The sequence below is a fragment of the Lissotriton vulgaris genome, unplaced genomic scaffold (assembly GCF_964263255.1).
Source record: "Lissotriton vulgaris unplaced genomic scaffold, aLisVul1.2 SCAFFOLD_987, whole genome shotgun sequence".
NCBI classification, from domain to species: Eukaryota; Metazoa; Chordata; class Amphibia; order Caudata; family Salamandridae; genus Lissotriton; species Lissotriton vulgaris.
Genome location: NW_028246738.1, coordinates 134,907 through 154,849, shown reverse-complemented (window position 1 = coordinate 154,849; position 19,943 = coordinate 134,907). Strand labels below are relative to the sequence as shown.

The 19,943-nt window shown below is 47.2% G+C and overlaps 1 protein-coding gene across 1 annotated transcript in view; it reads left to right on the top strand.

Moving 5' to 3' along the window:
• The window catches only part of LOC147665759 (phospholipase A2 inhibitor and Ly6/PLAUR domain-containing protein-like), a 50,073-nt gene that overhangs the window by 17,997 nt on the left and 12,133 nt on the right, over window positions 1-19,943 (top strand). The window contains exon 5 of the mRNA XM_086949538.1: window positions 9,510-9,659. Coding sequence (XP_086805664.1) covers window positions 9,510-9,659 — 150 coding nt within the window. The remainder of the gene's footprint in view (window positions 1-9,509; window positions 9,660-19,943) is intronic.

Sequence of the window (19,943 nt, the reverse complement as noted above, 5' to 3'; positions counted from 1 at the left end):
GCAAAGAACAAGTCCCATGGACTTTCACAGTACAGTATTTTTCGTCTATAGCCCATTTGGCAACTTCATTTGTTACAGAGATTCGTTTGTGACTGTGCAGTACATAAATTGCAATGGTAATCTAGCACTATGAGCAATGAAGTGCCATCAAAGAGCTGCATGCAAGCTACATGGTATAGGTTAGAAAGTTATGTTCTTCCCAGTCTTTCTTTATCCTGCTAAAAAATGTTTGTTTGGGTAGAAATTAATTCTAATTAGTAAAGTCAACCCTAACCACTTCATTTTGTACGGATTCTTGGTTTTGTACTTTTCCTGACCAAACACTCTTAAAATCTGCCTACCGGTATCAGTAGCATGTGAATCCTACATCTTATAGTCCCCTTTGCCTTATGTAACATTTTCTATACTCTGATTACACTGATTACACATGTGTCTTACGTTGTGTGTGTGTGTGTGTGTGGGTGTGTGTGTCTGTGTGTGTGTATGTGAAGTACTCCAACACCCTAAACTGGTATGAGAGGTACTATAAAACATATAAAACACATGTGAGAGAGATGCATGCAGAGTTGAGAGGCGCTGGTGGTCATATCCTGGTGCACTGTAAGGTCATCATTTACTATGCATTAAAGCAAATCTATACTAATATAATACAGAGAGAGCCCAAACCTTTGAGGCGGGTAATCTCAGGAACCACAGCACCAATCACAACACCCAATACAGCGTTGGAAAGGGCAGTTGCAGCAGAAGGACATAGGCTATGCAGACGCCCACCATATACATGTAAAAGGTAAAATAACCGTGCCATCAAAGTAGTCCCTTGTGGGCTTGTCTGCGTTGTGCTGTGGGGGTGTGCTGGGGGCATGACAAACGCTGGGGGCATGTGGTACGTTCCGCCTTTCATGCCATGTCTCATATTGTGTGCTGTGGGCGTGTGCTGGGGGTGTGGGCGTGTGTGGGGCGCGGAATTACAGGGAAAAAAAGCAAGCGTTGTGCCCAATATTTAATTGTTTTTTCTTCCCAGGTTCTGTACATTCCAGCTCCGGGTGTGCTTGCCCCGCGTTCCCAGTGACGTGCACCTGCTTTTCTGTATGGAGGTCAGGCATGGAGCTATTCCCAAGGGCCGGAAGGAGCGCAAACAGGGGCCATTGTGCACGGAATGTAATCTCACCTTAACTTCCGGTGACGCCTGAAGCGCACACTGGAGATTTTCCACTTCTGTTGCACACAAGCCTCGCGCCACGCACATCCAGACACAAGGCCCGCCTCCACAGAAATAGCAAGAAAGGGAATATCCCTCCCCCGGGAATATGTGATGATATTCCGCAAACCAACATCCCGCTTAACATCACTCCGCAATTTTTATAACGCGGGACTATTACTCCGCAAAGACATCATTTCTAAAACTTTAACAACGCATATGACTTTATCACGCATGCCATTATAACGCAAATGCATGTGTGGTAAAGTTATATACATTGGAAAAGTACATTATTAAAACATCAAATATATGTTTGTATATATGTGTATATATATATATATATATATATATATATATATTCACTGAAAAAACCATAGGTTTCAGACCAGCTATAGTTAACTGAAAATGTTACTGTTATAAAACCATTGAAATTCCACGTAATAGTTAGTTGGACTCACTATAACTTGCACGTGCAATGCACTGCTGATGACGTCACATATTACATCACTCATGACATTGTCAGTGACATCAATCATGACATCACTGATGACACCATCCAGTGAATGTGTGTCTTTCTGAAAAATAAATATGTTTTATATATGTATATGTAAAGGTCGATGGAAGAATAAATATTTAAATAAGTGTCTAAAAAGATATTTAAAAAAAAAAAAAATTGATTGGTTAACTGGCTTATTAAGTGTATCTTAGTGAATACATATATTAGCGAGTAATGTTTAAATATTTAAATATATGTATCAGTGTTTCACTCTGTGTATAAGTGGCTGCATGGGTTGGTGAGTAGCTACATGTGTGTGTATATGGGTTATTAGTTGTTTTTTTAGTATCAGTATGAGTGTCAGTATGGTTTGGTGGGGGTATTACTTAGTACATAGATGCATCAATGATTGACTCACTGTTTGCATGTGTTTTGAAGAGAGCATATGTGCAGGACTGTATGGGTGGATGAGTGTGTATATGTGTGTGTTAGTGAGTGAATGGCTGTCTCACTAGTGTCTTTATCAGTAACAAGATATGTTTTATTCTAGTATTTGTGAGTATTGATGTATATAAGTGAGTATATGAGAGAGTGAGAGATTGTAAGAGTTCCTTTTCAAATAGGTATGTGTTTCTATAAGTGATTGTTTAAGTGAGTAAGTGTTTGTAAGTTTCCTTAGAAGTAAGGTAGTAGTTTGTTTATAGTTGTATATGCAAATAAATGGATGTTCAATAGTTTATTTGCATGTGTGAGTAACTTTTGGATGACTGTCGGTGTGTAACAGGATGTATAGGTGTATCACTACATATGATGAGTGAGTATATGTTTGAGTGACTATATAGAACTGTCGGTGAATGAGTGGATGTGTATATAGATGGTTTAATTTCTAAATTGGTTGTTGTAACTGGTATGGGTATCTCCATTTATTTGAAAATGTTAGTTTCTATTTTTGAATATGTGTTTCAAGGGTTACATTACACTGAAAGGAGGTCTGTCACTCTGTCACAAGGATGGTGTCATCAGTGTCATCAGTGATGTCATGAGTGATGTCACTGACCATGTCATGAGTGATGTAGTATGTGACGTCATCAGCAGTGCATTGCACACGCAAGTTATAGTGAGTCCAACTAACTATAACGTGGAATTTCAATGCTTTTATGACAGTATAATTTCCAGTTAACTATAACTGGTGTGAAACCTATGGTTTTTTCAGTGAATTTAATAGGTTTTTAAATGCTAATTCCTAACTATAACTGGTGTGAAACCTATGTTTTTTTCAGTGAATTTCCTAGGTTTTTTAAATGCTAATTCCTAACTATAACTAGTGTGAAACCTATTGTTTTTTCAGTGAATTTCAAAGTTTTTTTTAATGCTAATTCCTAACTATAAGTCTCACTTTATAAGTAAGACTGTTAGCGCTCTAGTTGTTCTTTAGAACACTCTGGTACATTCTGTCATTGGGCTATAGTTGCGCTACATCTGGCTGATATTTGGGCTACATTTGTATTTTTTTGTCTCTGGTGGCCATCTTGGGGCTACATTGGGCTACATTTGGGCTACATTTGGGCTCTAACATATATGTAGCCCAATGTAGCCCAATATATATTTTTTCAAAGTTAATTTTCTTAAAAACCACTGGAGCATATATCTTGAGACTTAGCAAAGGCAGATCGGGCTACCAGTCCCTACAATTTTTCCAATTTTTTTTTGTATATTGTTTTTTTTTTTTGCCCTGGAGCGCTCCCGGTGCGCGCCCCGGTGAGCGCCCCAGAAAGCGTAGTATTTTGAAGCGCCCCGGAGCGCGAACCGGGAAGCGTCCCGTTAGCGCTAATGTCGCGATCGAAAACAACATCGTGACGCGCCGCGTAAGCGTGACGTATTGCGTAGCCACGCGATGTGTCTTATGACGCGCTGCGTAAACGCACCCGGAAGCGCTCCGCGAGCGGCCCGGAGCGCAAAACGTAAGCGCGCCGGAGCGCGTAACGTAAGCGCATCGGGTCATGTGACTTGAAAATAACACTTTTCATTGGTTCTCATCATTTTTTTTCTCCAAATAATGAAAGCCCCCTCCTTTTTTCCTCATTCTAACTTTCTTCATTGAGAGAGCAAGAGCTATTTTTGAGCAAACAATGGCATCACTTGTAGCTGCAGCTGGTGCACCCCCACCACCACCACCAAGAAAAGAAGGTCCACCACCACAGTTTCTTGGAGGACAAGAAGAAGAGGAGGAAGAAGAGGAGGGGGAGGAACAACCAAGGCGCTTCCTGCCTGAAGAACCAAGGCAAAGGCACGTTAAAGTGCACTTTATTTGGCAATTCTTTTCTTTTCCTGAAGACCAGAAAAAGGTGAACGCCCCCAAAGTCACCTGTCTTATTTGTGGCAAAGCCCTCTCCAGGGGCAATCCCAAAATGAAATATTCTTTTGGTAATTTACCATGATCCGCCACATGGAGAGGTGGCATCCCAATAACTTAGCCCAGGCTGAAGTACAGGAACTTCGAAACAACCCACCCCCTGTGGCCAGCACCTCCTCTACTGAACACTAAGCATGGGCGGAAAATCCGTTTCGCTCACGGATTTTGCGGATTTTCAGTAAATTCGCAATCCGCGAGATTCGCGAATCTCCCGCAAAATCCGCAAATCCGCGAGCAGCGGATTTTATGGCTTGCTCGCACTGTTCGCGTGAGTTCGCGGCTTCCCAGTACAACTTTGCGCCCCGCGAATAAGCGCAAAATTGCAGAAATACGATCTTAGCAAAACTGAAACTACTTACCAGGTTGAAAAGTTCAGGCTCATCATTAGTAGCCATTTCCTGTAGTGCTTCCTGAGGGGCCCCTCCAGAGTTCAGTTGCCAGTTGCAACTATTATGTGACCCTGCTCTGAACCTCAGAATAGTTACACATATGCCACAAAGGTCCTGAATTACAGCTAAGGGAGACAAGCAGGAGCCAGGCTGGAAGTTCAAATCCATTAATCAGCCCCTAATTCATTATTGTCAGTTGGGGCAGGGCAGGTGTTGTAACTAATTTTGCAACAATGAAAGCACTTAGCAAGTGCAAAAGATCACTAATCAGGAAGCACTAAGGAAGCAGGTGCCAGCTAAAAAAATATTCTGTGACACATTAATCAGCCCCAAATTAATTCAGGTCACTTGAGGCAGGGAAGGTGTGCTTGCTTTGCCACAATAATGTACACTGACTGGACAACCAGAGGGTGCTGTGATAAAACAGAGGGTGGCATGGGTGGGCCAGAGGGTGGCATGAGTAGTCAGAGAGTGGCAGTGGTGACAGAGAGTGGCAGTGATGAAGAAGAGTGTCCCAAACAGGCTGGACACGTAGAAACAACAAGTTCGTGAAACTTGCGACCCGACAGGTAAGTTCGCGTTTGCGAAATTGTACAAAACCCTCGCGAACTGGCAGAAACCCGCGCAAACACACAAAAAAAAATCCGCAAATTCGCGAGAATTCGCGGATTTTGCGAATTGCGAGTTCGCAAATCCGCAAAATTCGCGAACGCGAGATTCGCAAAATTCGCCCATGCTTACTGAACACTCACTTTCTGGTCCTGAAGGACGCCAAATGGTGCCAAATATTCAACAAAAATTTGGCACTATCAAAATTGTTTGCATTTTCTGTGGCAAAACATTATGTTATGGTGAACTTAGTGTCACCTTAATAAATAATGCTGTGGACAACCACCAATGCAGCAAGAAAAGGAAGCAGTAATTCTTTTCTTTTTTTTGCTCCTGTTGAGCCATTTCCAATTCCCTGTTTTTTATTTGTTCCCTTAAAAACACAAAAAAATATAAAATTGTTCAAAAATACAAAAAAAATGTTCAGAAAAATAATAAAAAAATATATAAAACAACAAAAAGAATTTTTAAAAAAGTTATTTTCAGAACTACCTCCCATTTATAAAATATGGCAAAAAATTTTAAACTCTGGCATTCTTTTTTCTCTTTTGTGCGCTTCCCGGTGCGCTCCCCGAAGCGCGTACTGGGCGCTCCCTCCGTGAAAATCAGGAAAAAAAATGGGGTTTTTTGCCCCGCGGGGCCCTTTTATAGCCCCCAGGTCAAACCTAGGGGGTCAGAGTGGGTCTACCCTGCCCCCTTATGGTCATTTCCCCCTTTGTTTTGGCCACCTCTTGTGTCTCGATCTTACCGAGACACAAGATGGCGGACGCTCTGGACTGTTTCGAATGTTTACAGACACCCGAGAGCCAATCAGCTTTCTGTGCGCAAGTCGCATGGCGCGCCCAGAGCGCTCCCCGGTGCGCGTACCGGGGCGCTGCCATAGATATATATATATTTTTTAACCTAAATTACTCACAACCACTGGAGCACATATCTTGAGACATAGCAAAGGCACATCGGGCTACCAGTCCCTACAATTTTGCCAATTTTGGTGCAAATCCATTCAGCCGTTCGGGCTACAAGTGAGTTTGACCGCCCTATGGAAATTAACATGGGGAAAACACGTTTTGGGACCCCCCTGTTATCTCGGGCCCCGCTTGACGAATCCCCCCGAAACTTTCAAGGAAGGACCGGAGCTCCGCGAGGCAAATTTGAGGAAGTTTTCGGGCAGATTCGTCAACCGGCGCCAAAGTTATTCCAAATAGAATTTTGAGATTTTGCATTGAAAAAAATCCTAACTATAACTACTTACTGGCGACCGCCAGTAGATAATATATATATATATATATATATATATATATATATATATATATATATATATATATATATATATATATATATATATATATATATATATATATATATATATATATATATATATATATATATATATATATATATATACACATTTGTTTAATTTAATTAAAACATTTAGGGCCCGATGTAGGTAATTCCTATTTACCTACTCTTAAATACCGAATCTGTAAGATTTGGTATTTACCCATTCTGTAAATACCGAATCGGTATTTCCTATTGATTCCTTTGGGCCTTGAAGCCCATAGGAATCAATGGGAAATACCGATTCAGTATTTACCAAATCAGTAAATAGCGAATCCTGCAAGGGTGAACGGGGTGTCACTTTGACACCCTGTACACCCCAATTCCAGGCTTGTGTGCCGTGTGTCACATGGCATAGGTGTATATGCACAGATGTGCATATACACCTGAATTCGTTATTTTACCACCCAATTGTATTGGGTGATAAAATACCGAATTCTGAAGGCCTATAGCAATGTAAACAGTGCTACCTACATCTGGGATTTACCGAATCGGTAAAATTACTGATTCGGTATTTTACATAATCGGTAAATTTACCGATTTGGTAAATTTACCGATTCTGTAAAATAATGGCCCCTACATCTCAATCACCAAATACAGGTCGGTAACGGCCGAATTCGGCCGTTACCCACCGGTATTTGGTGACCTACATCTGGCCCTTATTCTTTTAAATTGCATTATTTATATTATTTTTATTTATTATTTTATTTTATTACCCTTTACACCCTAAAAACTAATCCCACCCTGCTCCCTTTAAATACCCCTGTACCCCATAATCATAACCCACCCTTACTCCTTAAAATACCCCAACACCCTTAAACACTAACCCATCTTAACCCTATAAATATACCCTGTACCCCCAAAACCAAAACCTATCCCTAAACCCTAAAAATACCCCTGTACACTAAAACCCAAACCTAGCCCTGAACCCTATAAATACCCCTGTACCTCAAAACCCAAACCTACCCCTGAACCCTAAGAATACCCATGTACCCCAAAACCCAAACCTACCCCTGAATCCTAAAAATACCCTTGTAAATGTATGCGTGGTAAAAGCATATAAAATGTAATGCCATGCATTATAACGGCATTGCGGAGTCATGGTACTTTCGTAATGAAAGGATGCGGAGTGATGGTATGCGGAAAGAAAGTTGCAGAATAATGGGTGTTTACCCTTCCCCGGTAAGTACATGGCACGGCGGCCCACATCTCCTGCAACATACTCTCATTGATGGCCAGCACCGACATGCACTTTTAGACACACCTCCCTCCACAAGTTTTAGAATTGCGAACTTTAGAGCTGGGGAGCTACGTTAGAATCTCGGCATCAGCTCAACATCCTGTGATTCCAGGCAAATCGCTTTGTCTCCCCGTGCCTACCACAAATGAATGTGTTCTTCTGTAATGTGAATTGTGCTCATGCCATGTTGTCGAGTTTGCGCTATATAATATTGGAAGAAAAAAATAAAGCAGGGAAACTCGAGGTCACACACTACTGAACGCGCACTCTTAAGTGCATCAGCAGTGCACTGTGAATCGGAGCGTTTCACAGGCCTGTCACAGATAAGAAATGCTAACAAAACGAAATCCTACAAAACAATATACTACTGGCTGGCAGCAATTCATACCCGGACTACCTCGGGACGGGCTGCTACTACATATATAAAGTGAAAAATGTGTTGTACATTGCACTATTTTTTCCCAAGATTTTCTAAGACGGAGAACCCCCACCCCAATACCCCTCTTTGTAGTGGTCAGGTTCTCTCAATGCACATGCTATGCACCGTTGGGTGGCTGGTCTGACAAAATTTCCAAGGTCTGCTTTGGATTCCCAGTCTGGCCCTGGGGGAATTTGTCAAAGAATAGAGCCCAACCCAGAGCCATCAATCTCCACTTCCAAGGACACAAAGAAGAAGATTTGATGGTGGAACTAATAGAGATGATACTATTTTTCTTTGTGCTGGGTCTCCATCCTTAAGTCCTGTTCTCATGGGGACTGGTGGTGTACCTTACAACTAGGAGATTTCAGTTGTGACCGAGAGTCTGATAACACCATCCATAATTAATGGAGGACTTCACAGTGAGTATCAATCCACTATCACATCCCTCTGTTGCTACAAACTAAAAAACTGTTACAGCCTTAATAAGTTTTAAAGTTTTAAACAGTGTTCTGTCTAGAAATTGAGTAGCTGAAGCTTCAACCAGCAGACTAGTCCTCTCAGGCCAGAGCCATTAGAACAGAGTCCGAAATATCTTAAGATTGTTGCAATCACGTAACATTGCATCATTGCAAGTCCCAAAGTTCCCTGGTTCAAATCAAGCATATCCTATTGGGACAACAATGTAATACCAACCAAGTGCATGAACATTATAGGAGTGCTCTATGTTGTTCCTCAACACAAGAAGGTGTTAGGGCCTTTCAGGGTTCTCTGTGTATTGTGTTTAATTTATTCTTTAGCACCCCTGTAAATAAAAGCCCTTTCCATCTTGAGTTTGTGTGTTATTTACTTTATCGTGCTATAGCTTAGTCTCTATTAAATACTTCTCCAAGAATAAGCTCTAATGGCATGGCTCTACTACCCCAGTAGAGAGTGAAAAGGCCGCACAGTTTACATACTATGAGGTCTATGGGGTTGGCTTCAAAGTTTATTCTGTGGAGTCCACAGGCCACAGTTTGTGGGCAGAGGTTCTTGGGAAAATTAATAATCCATTTATTTATAAAGATGCTGTGACAGCTTGCATTGCAGGTGAGACTGGCAGAACATTTTGTGTTGCATGTCCAGAGTTGACTAGGTTTAAAGATGGCCTTGGTTATCCTCTTTCTGGAAACTGTGTATTTGTCCAGGAGTGCACACTGGGACTCCCATTCTATGGGAGATTTGAGAAATGAGTAGCAACCTCGTGGAGGTGGCTAATTAGGACAGTCTTTCCAGGAGTGATGTGTTCCTGTAAGAACATGTCCTCATCTTTCTTTGACATTGGATCGGACATCATTACGTTTGTTACGTGTTTATTCCTAAAATGTAGTGAAAAAAACCCAGAGATGTATTTTCCTTGCTCCCTTAGAAAATCCTGCAAAAGGGACGCTGAACGGATACAAGTGTTCAGCTTGCTTCACGGACGAGTCCTCTGATGGATGCACGCCTAAGGGGGAAGTTTTCTGTGTGGGCAAGGAGTACCAGTGTGCCACCTTCACCAGACAAGTCGCCAGAGCAGGTAACCCTCATCAATGATGCATTATCATTATAAGTTATTTAATATGGTTATTTATTAAAAGGTCCCAGTAAAAAGCTGTGCACCATATTGTATAATTGTACAGCGCACTTATGACCTGTGGCTACGAGCACTAGATAAGAATGCTAAAATAAAATAAGCGTTAATTATTAAATTAAATAAAATATGCATTTATTTAAATGCAGCAGCAATTAACATTTTGAAAAAAAACAGGGTTGTACATTGTAAAAAAGAATACACTTAATACATGGGAGTGAAAATGGATGGAGTGGAACAAAAAACAACAAGGCCATAGATATGTGACAATAGTAACATCTGAAATATGTTAACAGGTCAGTGTAACGGGCAAATGACTGCTTGCTTGAGGTACATAGGCACAACTGACATAGCTGTACTCTTAGGAAGAACTGCATGCAGAGCTCAAATGAGATAAAAGGTAGGAGGATCTCTGCAAGCCTCGTGGCTTTTGCAGTTACAGCAGTGACAAACAATTTCTGTGTGTGCCACCCGAGCAGTATTTTGGTTTCTCTCTGAGCTTTCTGTTATTTTATCCCATATAGTAAAACAACAACATAAGAACACCTCAAACTAGACAAGACTGTTGGCTTTGTCAATGGTTGTGTGTGTGGAGAAAAGCCAGGGATTGGTTGACCATGCAATACGAACATCCCAATGACAGGCATTGTAAGAACCTCACACTGCTTTTAGTCTCAAGTCCAGAGCTCTCAGTCGCGGCTGTCATAAACACCTGAAAATGGCTTAGTCTAAAGCATGCACCATACAAGAGTAATATGCTGCAAAAATGCAGACAACCAACATCCTGGAAATAGCTAACACTAATGGAGTTTCAAGATTCAGGACAAGATGTGAAATATAAACCAGAACTGAATTACTGACATGGATTATCATTTATTGTTCAGAAATCCAATGGAATTTAAGGTCATGAATATAGTCCCCAATAGGGACCCATTTCAATGTCTGTTCTAAAATAGTATTGGGTCCGAGAGATGGAGGAACCCAGCCCATTTAAAACCTGGCTGCATAAACAGTTAAGCACATTGACCTTTGAACTCCTGTCCTGTTGGGCTGGCCCTATAGCCAGTGGAAGAGTATTCCAGTTTTTTGGTTCCAGAAGGACCGGACCTAGAGGTGAAGGAGGGGAGTACATTTGCAGTTATGAAGCAATAATGAGCCAATATTAACCCCTTCGCTGCTAGACCTTATCCACCCCTGTGCTAAGCCTTTTTTGGGCTATTTGGGGTAAGGCGCGCTTTGGCCCAGGAACTTTTTGACCACAGAAGGTATCCACGCCAAATGTGTGTCCTTTTCTTCCAGCATCATGGGTATTCTAAAGGTACCCAGGGTTTGTGGATTCCCCTGGACACGTCCCAGAAATTAGCCAAAATACAGCTAAATTTTGTATGTTTTTGAGAAAATGGGGGAAAAGGGCAGCAAAAATGAAAGTAACTGGGGGGGCGTGGTTTGGCGGGCGAAGATGGCGGTCGCAGCCTTGTAGAGCTCCCGCCGGCCCGGACCTAATTCGATCATTTATCCTGGCCCCCGAGCCCACTGTTGATACCCAGTGGTTGGCATCGATCTGGCGAAGTCTCCTGTCTACTTTGGTGTGTCGATCCTGCATTTCTTCCCTTCCTGTGATCGGAGGGAGGCGACGGCGACGTGCGGCCTGGTGACCGGCCGGAGACCGGGGTCCTCGAGTTTCGCGACGCCTGGTGGCGGTTGCGATCTGGCGGGTGTAGGTGGCATCCGCTGCGCCGCCCTTGGCTCAACTTCACAGCTACGATCGCCTGGAGATCAGGACGGCGCCACTGGCTCCTACTCTACGAGAGGACGACTCTTCCCCTGTGTGACCAGAAAGGGGCGACGACACTGCGAGGCCTCGTGGCCGCTGGAGACTGGGGTCATTGAGCTCCGAGGCGGCCGGGGACGGACTGGCGGACGGTGGTGGCATCCGCTGCACCGCTCTTGGCTCGGCCCGCTGGCTGCAGCTGCCCACGGATCACGGAGCCGCAGCTTATTTCTGAGCTTTGGATGGCCGCTCGTGGTGACGAGTGTGGGCGAGGCCTGTCCCGCTTTGGTGAAGCCGGGACCTCGATTTTCGCGACACCTGATCTGTGCCGACCAGCCCGCCATCTCCTTTGTGACTTCATTGCTGCCGTTCCATCCAAGACTTGCGACAGTGCCCAACGGTCCCGGGGTGTTGTCCGCCCTGCCCGGCGCGTGCCATGACCAGGGATAGAGGAGGTGGCCCGCCTAAACATGGCCCCATCGACAAATTCACCGGGCCGAGTGGCGGTTCTGGGGCGGCCGGTGGCAGCAGTGGCCCTGGACCGGACAATGCAGCTATACTGGCGGCCATCACCCAGTCCCGGGACATGCTTGATGCCAAAATTGGGGCAGTCGGGGCGGATGTCACTCTCCTGCGCCAGGACCTCCGCAACGCAGTGGAGCGGATCACCGGGGCTGAGACCCGCATCACAGCGACCGAGGGTGACATTGGGGCCCTGAAGAAACGGTTGGCGGAGGTGGAGGGAGTTCAAAAGACACTGGCGGCCCGCGTGGAAGATGCCGAAGGGCGCGCGCGGAGAAACAACCTCCGCTTCATCGGCTTTCCGGAGCGGTGCGAGAAGGACAACATGGAGAGGTTCTTGACCCAGTGGCTAGAGAGCTGGCTCCCCGAAGGGGCACTGCCTACGTGCTTCGTGATCGAGAGGGCCCACAGAGCTCTGACCCAGCGGCCGCCGGAGGGTGAGCGCCCACGGCCAGTCATCGCCCGGCTGCTCAATTACCATGACCGGGATGTTATCCTGCGGGAGGCGAGGAACAAGGGCTCGCTCGCCTTCGAGAATCATACCATCATGATTTTCCCGGACTACACGAGGATGGTGCAGCAGCAGAGACAATCCTTCATGGACGCTAAGGCTAAGCTGAGGGGACTCAAGCTCCAATACTCTCTCCTGTATCCGGCCCGCCTGCGGGTGGTGTATCAGTCCCGGACCCATTTCTTTGATTCACCGGAGGAGGTGTTCCGCTGGACCGACGAAGCGGTCCGACTCCGGCCGCATCCCCAGCCGGGACTGGACCCGGGCAGGTCTCAGGGATCGTCGCCAGAGCGGACGGATCGCCCGAACAGGAAGGGCCGCCATCGGAGGTCTCGCTCTAAGAAGAGGTCGGCCTCCGCCAGTGCATCACAGTCGGGTGGTGCCAGGGACTCGGAGCACTCCGATGCGGGCAGCTGAACATTGCTGGGACTAGATTCCTTTTGCTGAACGTTGAGTTGCCCTACTTTGGCTGGTGAGACTGTTCTATTCTGTCTTTTGTATGCCGGTCGGTTCCCACGTGAGGACTCCAGTTGTTTTTCATGGGGACACTGTGGGGTTCGGGGGGTACCGTTTGTGGGCCTCAGACCCTCACGGATGTGAGTGTTGTTGGGGGGGGTGGTGTGTGTGTGCCATGGTTGGGTTGTTGGGATCCATTGGTATGGCTGGCCCTGGGTCCTCTGTTTTGGACCCGGGTCTCTCCATGCCGCGACAGATACTTCAAAGTTCTCTGAGGTATTGGGGTGGTGGGTGTGGGGTGTGGGGTGTGGGGGGTGGCTCTTGTGTTACTAATGTTGGGGGAGTTCGGGGTTGGGGGGGGTTGCTGAGTGCATGGTCTGGGGGGGTGGGACCACACGTGTCTGAGGCTTTGATTTTTGTTGATTTGCGGGTGGCGCCAGGGTGGGACGGAGGGCCGGATCCTAGACTTTGTGATGATAATGGCTGATACTGTGACTATGTCTCCTCAAAAGACTCTGCGGGTTGTGACATGGAATGTGAGGGGTCTCCTGGATCAAATCAAGCATGGGGCTGTGCTGCGATGGGGGAAGAGGGAGATGGTGGATGTGCTTCTGCTCCAGGAGACTCACATGCTGGGTTCTAAGGCCCTTAGCCTCCAGAGTTTTGGATATCAACAGGTTTATCATGCGGGCTTCACGAGGGGGTCGCGGGGGTGGCCATACTGGTACACCGTAGGGTGGCTTATGTTCATGAGAAACAATGGATTGATCCTCAGGGCCGGTATGTCTTTATCAAGGGCCTGCTGGGTTCCGAGCCAGTGGTTTTTGGTAGTGTGTACGCCCCTCCCCCCCTGCAGTGGGCCTTGTCCGAGCGGCTGTTCGCGCTGTGGGACGAGATTCCGGAGGTTCTGACCATGGTGGGGGGCGATTGGAACGAGGTTATGGATGTGGGCCTGGATCGCCTGAGACGAGCTCCTGTTATGTCTGACCCCCCCCCCGCGGCCGCTCCCACCAGATTGTGTGCGACTGTGAGTGGTCTGGGCTGGATTGATGTTTGGCGGCATTTTCACCCTGCGGTACGTGCATTTACGTATGTGTCGGCGGTACATGGGTCCTTTTCGAGACTGGATTATTTGTTTGTGCCAGGTGCCTGCCTGAGTCGCGTCAGGGATGCCGCGATACTCCCCAGAGGCCTCTCGGATCACTCCCCTGTCCTAGCTACCGTGACCCTCCCCTCTAAACGACAACCTTTTCGCTGGCGTATGTCCTCCTGGCAGCTGCAGCGGCCGGAGTATGTGACCCATTTACGCGAGGCGATTGACCACTTCTGGCGCGAGAATTTGGTGGGGGATGTCGACGCACTGGTTGTGTGGGAGGCGCTGAAGCCTACGCTCTGGGGCGTTGATATAGCTTGGTGTGTGGCGGCTCGGCGAAAACATCGGGAGGCCATTGTGACTGCCGCGGCCCGCGTTGAGGAGCTGGAGCAGCGTAGTCGACTCGGGGGTGATGAGGGCGTCGTGAGACAGCTCCTGCAGGCCCAACAGATGTATGCCTCAGTCCTGTACGAGGAGGCCCGACTGGCGTGGCTCGGCACGCACAGCAGGGTGTACCAGTGGGGCGACAAGTCCTGCACCATGTTGCATAGGCTGTGCCAGGCGACTTTCCAGCCCCTAGTGCTGCCTGGTCTCACGGCGGACGATGGCTCGGTCATGACCGACCCAGACTTGCTGGCGGCTAGCTTTGCCCGTTATTACGAGGCGCAATACGCTCCTCGTGATCCTTTGATGGTGGACGAGATTGCCTCATACCTAGATGACCTGCTCCCGCAGGCAGTCCCCGACGAGACCAGAACCGCCTTGGAGGCCCCGCTTACATCTGAGGAACTCGGGGAGGCCCTGGGCCAATTGAACACTGGCAAGGCGCCCGGCCCGAGCGGTTATCCTAGTGAATTTTACAAAAAGTTCCACGTCCAGCTGGGACCCCACTTTCGCAGTGCCCTGGAGGCGGCACGGGCTCAGGGCGAGTTGCCGCCAGACTGGCGTCATGCCGAGATAGTGGTCTTCTTGAAGCCGGGCAGGGCGCCGGACCGACACGATTCTTACAGGCCGATCTCCCTCCTCAACATCGAGGCCAAGATCTTGGCGAAGGCCCTGGCGAACCGTCTTTTGCCTCACATTGCTGACCTGGTCCACCCTGACCAGGCCGGATTCATGCCGCACAGGGCCACCCGGCATAATATCCGACGGGCGCAGGCGGCGGTTGACGCCATGGGCACTAGAGATGAACAGGCGGCACTCCTTCTTGCGGACATGGACCGAGCCTTCGATTCAGTGAGTTGGGCGTATCTGTTCACCTTGTTAGCCCGCCTTAATCTAGGGCCTGTCTTCCTGTCATATATTCGTCTCCTCTACACTAATGTTACGGCTTCGGTCCGCGTGGCCGGCGCTGTCTCTGGGCGCTTCCGCATCGGTCGTGGTACTCGACAGGGTTGCCCGCTATCGCCCTACCTATTTGCCCTCGCCATGGAGCCCCTGGCGTCGCGGATACGAACGGACGCCCAACTACATGGCTTTGTCTGGAACAATGACCTGGCGGATAGGATTGCACTGTATGCAGATGATGTTCTTCTATTCCTCACTGATCTACGGCGCTCGGGTCCCCGGGTTTTGGAGATCATGCGGGGGTTTGGCGAGGTCTCGGGGCTCCACCTTAATCTGAACAAATCGACCCTGTGGGTTTTGGGTGGCGGAGTGGTTGCTGACCCATGGGCCGCCGAATTGCGTGTGGCGACGGATGGCCTAAAATATCTCGGTGTCTTCCTCTCGGACTCGCGGGCTGTGGCCTGGGCACGTGGTGTCTTGCCGGTGTGGGAACGGGTCCAGACAGATGTTAAAACTTGGTCCAGAATGCCACTCACAATTTTTGGGAGGTCGGCCATCTTTAAGATGGTGGCGCTGCCGCGGCTGCTATACCAACTCCAAAACTTCCCACACCCCATTGGCATGGAGTGGTTCTGCCAGGTTAACTCGGTGCTGGGCCGCTTTCTATGGGATGGTGGTGCAGCCAGGGTGGCCTTGAGGACGTGCTTTCTGTCCACATACTGTGGTGGCTTGGCCACCTCGGACCTCCTCTCCTATTACCAAGCGTCTCACCTACTTGTCCTCAATGAATGGTGGTATGGGGACAGGGGTGATCCGGCCTATGCCCTGGAACGACTGCTCATGGGAGATCGCACGCTTCACACTATTCTTTATTCGGCTCGCATACGCCGTGGACTGCCGTCGGTCACTAAAGTGGTCTTTACGGTGTGGCGGCAATCCCTGCGCCGCATGGGTTGGTGGGGCAAATTAACTGCTGAAACGCCGCTGTGGCACAATAGCCTGCTTCCGGAACTGGCGGCCTTGGCTGGGTTTGAGGGCTGGGAGGCTATTGGAGTTACACAACTGGGCCAGGTCATGTCCGGCGCCACCCTCAAGTCCTTCGAGGAACTCCGAGTGGAGTTCCAGATGCCTCAGTCCCAGTTCTTCCGCTACCTCCAGCTGCGGCATGCCCTCGCCCCGAGCATTGCCGGCCTCGACTCCCTGCCAGAGTTCAGCCCGATTGAGGCAAAAGTGTTTATGGGAGACTTGGGAGACAAGAAAGTCTCTAGGATTTATCAGGCACTTGTTATCCACTGCTCCTCCACTCTCCGCTCCCTTCGGGAGGCGTGGGAGGTGGACGTGGGTGCCCTGGACGAGGACGATTGGAGGGAGGCGCTGGAAACCCCGTGTGGCACCGCCGTTGCGGTTCGGCTCCGCCTGATCCAATTCAAATACTTGCACCATGCTTATTATACGCATGAGCGTCTGTGGAAGGCTGGCTTGATTGCGTCACCGGAATGCCTGCGCTGTGGGGAAGTGCCTGGCTCCCTGATGCATACGGTGTGGTCGTGTGGTCGCCTGACTGAATTTTGGAGGGGCGTGTGGAGTTGCCTGGCTGAGGTCCTGGGCTGGGATCTTCCTCGTACCCACCGGCTGGGCCTGCTGCATATTATGGAAGGGGTAGGGGGCAACATATGTAAGCGTCACCTGTTGCTCCTGGGGCTGGTTGTGGCCAAACGCGACCTGGCTCGGGCATGGAAATCTGTAAGGGCCCCCCCCCCTGTCTGCATGGAAGGCTGGGCTAGATTATTTCATGGGCCTGGAAAAGCCGGTCTTCGAGGCGCGGGGCTGCCCGCGCAAACATTTCAAGATTTGGAAGCGGTGGGCCGACTACCGTGGCCTGTCCTTGGACCCCCCGGCGGAGCAGAAGGAGGACATTTGATCACAGTGACATTTCTGGCCTGATGCGGCAAAGCCCTGGTTGCGTTCTACCTGCTTATTCTTTATGCATTTCCTTTTTTGCTGCTTTTTTGTACACTTGTGGTGGGGGGGAGTGTTAGGTACGGGGGGTGTAGTTGGGGGTTAGAGTAGGCTGCTGGGGCATTTCTAAAACTGAGCTTATTTGGCATTTGCCTCATCCTTTACTGTCTATGTCATCGTTACATTGATACTGTTGTGGTGATCTTGGTGTGTGAAGATACCACATTCTTGATACTTCTATGCTCAATAAACTTGGTTTTGAAAAAAAAAAATGAAAGTAACGGGGTTGTTCCCTGCAAATGGTATCAGAAAAGGGTTTGTATGAATGAAATCATAATTTTCCCAGCTTTTGGAGTAATGAGCCAACATTTTTTACACAGTTTTGGCATTTTTCTGGGACATGGCCTATTTTTCCTATTTTTTGTGCTTTCAACCCCCTTCTAGTTACTAGTAGAAATAGGTATGAAAGCAATAATGGATCCTGGACAGCTATACATTTTAGAAAAGAAGACACAATTCAGAATTCAGCAAGGGGTCATTTGTGTAGATCCATCAATGTTTCTTTATAGAAACTAACAGTTAAATATAGGAAAAATTAAAAATTAGTTGTATGAACGTTTTCACCTGTAACTTCTTCTAATTATGACAACTCTTTGAAACCAATATACCGTTACATCCGCAGGACCTTACTGGTTGTGGGGATATATAGGACTTGTAGGTTCACCGAGAACTTGACGAACTCAGAGTCAAAAACTGACCAGCAATCTGCAACAGCTTTTTTATTATGTACCCGTATATTGCAATTAATTGTGGGAAAATGTATACATGGAAAAATCAGTATGAAAGACACCTATTTATTGCTGAAATGGGAACAAAATATAGAGTTTAGAAACAGTAGATATTTGCACATTTTCGAAATTGGGAATACTCATACTAGCATGAGAATTATCTGACATTTTTCAAAATGACTTCTTTTTTACACATTGTCTTTCATTTGGAAGGCAGAAATGCATCAAAAGTCAATAGGTAATAAAAGTTGCTTTACAAATCTGAATTACCCTAGGTCTCCCGATACAAATGGTACTTCACTTGTGTGGGTAGGCATAGTGCCCATGACAGGAAAATGGCTCAAAACACACTACATTGTCACAAGGAAAAATTACCCTTTTTTTGCAAAGTGCCTAGCTGTAGTTTTTGAACTCTAGCACTGTCAGCACCTAGCGAAACCTAGCAAGCCTATACATTTTTTTAAACTAGATAATGGGGAAAATCCAGGATGGGGTGACTTGACTGCCTCAATTTCGCAGTGAAAAATTACCCTTTTTTGGCATAGTGCATAGCTGTAGTTTTTGAACCATAGCTCTGCTGGCACCTAGGGAAACCTAGCAAACCTATACATTTTTGAAAACTAGACACGCTTAGAAATCTAGTATGGGGTGACTTTACTGCCTCCCACCAAGATCTGTTATCCCGAATCCTTTGGAAACAGCACAAAACGCAACATGGACACACCTGTATTTCGCAGTGAAAATTACCCTTTTTTGGCAAAGTGCCTAGCTGTAGTTTTTTATCCATACCTCTGCCGCCACCTAGTGAAAACTAGGAAACATATACATTTTCGTCAAGTACACACCCAGAGAAATCTAGGATGGGGTGACTCGACTGCCTCCCACCAGGTTCTGTTACCCAGAATCCTTTGCAAACCTAAATAATTGTCAAAAATGCAGCATTTCCCCCAAATTTCTGTGGTGGAAAGTCCTAGAATATGCGTGGTTCCACAAATTTCCACCCACCCCGCGTTCCCAAAAGTCTTCTGAGAAAATTGGTACCTCACTTGTGTGGGTCGGCCTAGTGCCCACAACAGGAAATGGCACAAAACGCAAAGTGGACACACCTCAATTTTGCTGTGAAAAATTACCCTTTTTTGTCAAAGTGCCTAGCTGTAGTTTTTGAACCATAGCTCTGCTGGCACCAAGGGGAACCTTGCAAACGTATATTTTTTGAAAAATAGTCACCCAGGGTATCCAGGATGGGGTGACTTGACTGCCTCCCACCAGTTTATGTCCCCCAGATCCCCTTGCAAAGCTAATAAATTGTAAAAAAAAAACACATTCTCCCCACATTTCTGTGGTGGAAAGTCCTGGAATCTGCGTGGATCCACAAATGTCCTCCCACCCAGTGTTCCCCGAGGTCTCCTGATAAAACTGGTACCTCACTTGTGTGGGTGGGTCATGGACCCGCGACAGGCAAGGCCCCAAAACCTATTGAGGCGACATCAACTTGACCTATCACAAACTAACCTGGTTGTGCATGGGGGTCCAATTAGTTTTTGGCTCAGGGCTTGGCAGCCATTTAGGAAAATATACCTAACCCACACATTTCTGGAAACTAGATACCCTGGGGAGTTCAGCGAGGTATAGCTTGCATGGGCCACCCATCATTCTCCTACCCAGAATCCCTCGCAAACCTCATATTATGCTAAAAATGATACTTTTTTCTCAAATTTCTGTTTGGGAAAGTTCTGGAATCTGCATGGTTTCACAAATTTACTCCCACCCAGCGTTCTCCCTAGGTCTCCCAATAAAAATGGTTCCTTACTTGTCTGGGTAGGCATAGTGGCTACAACAGGAA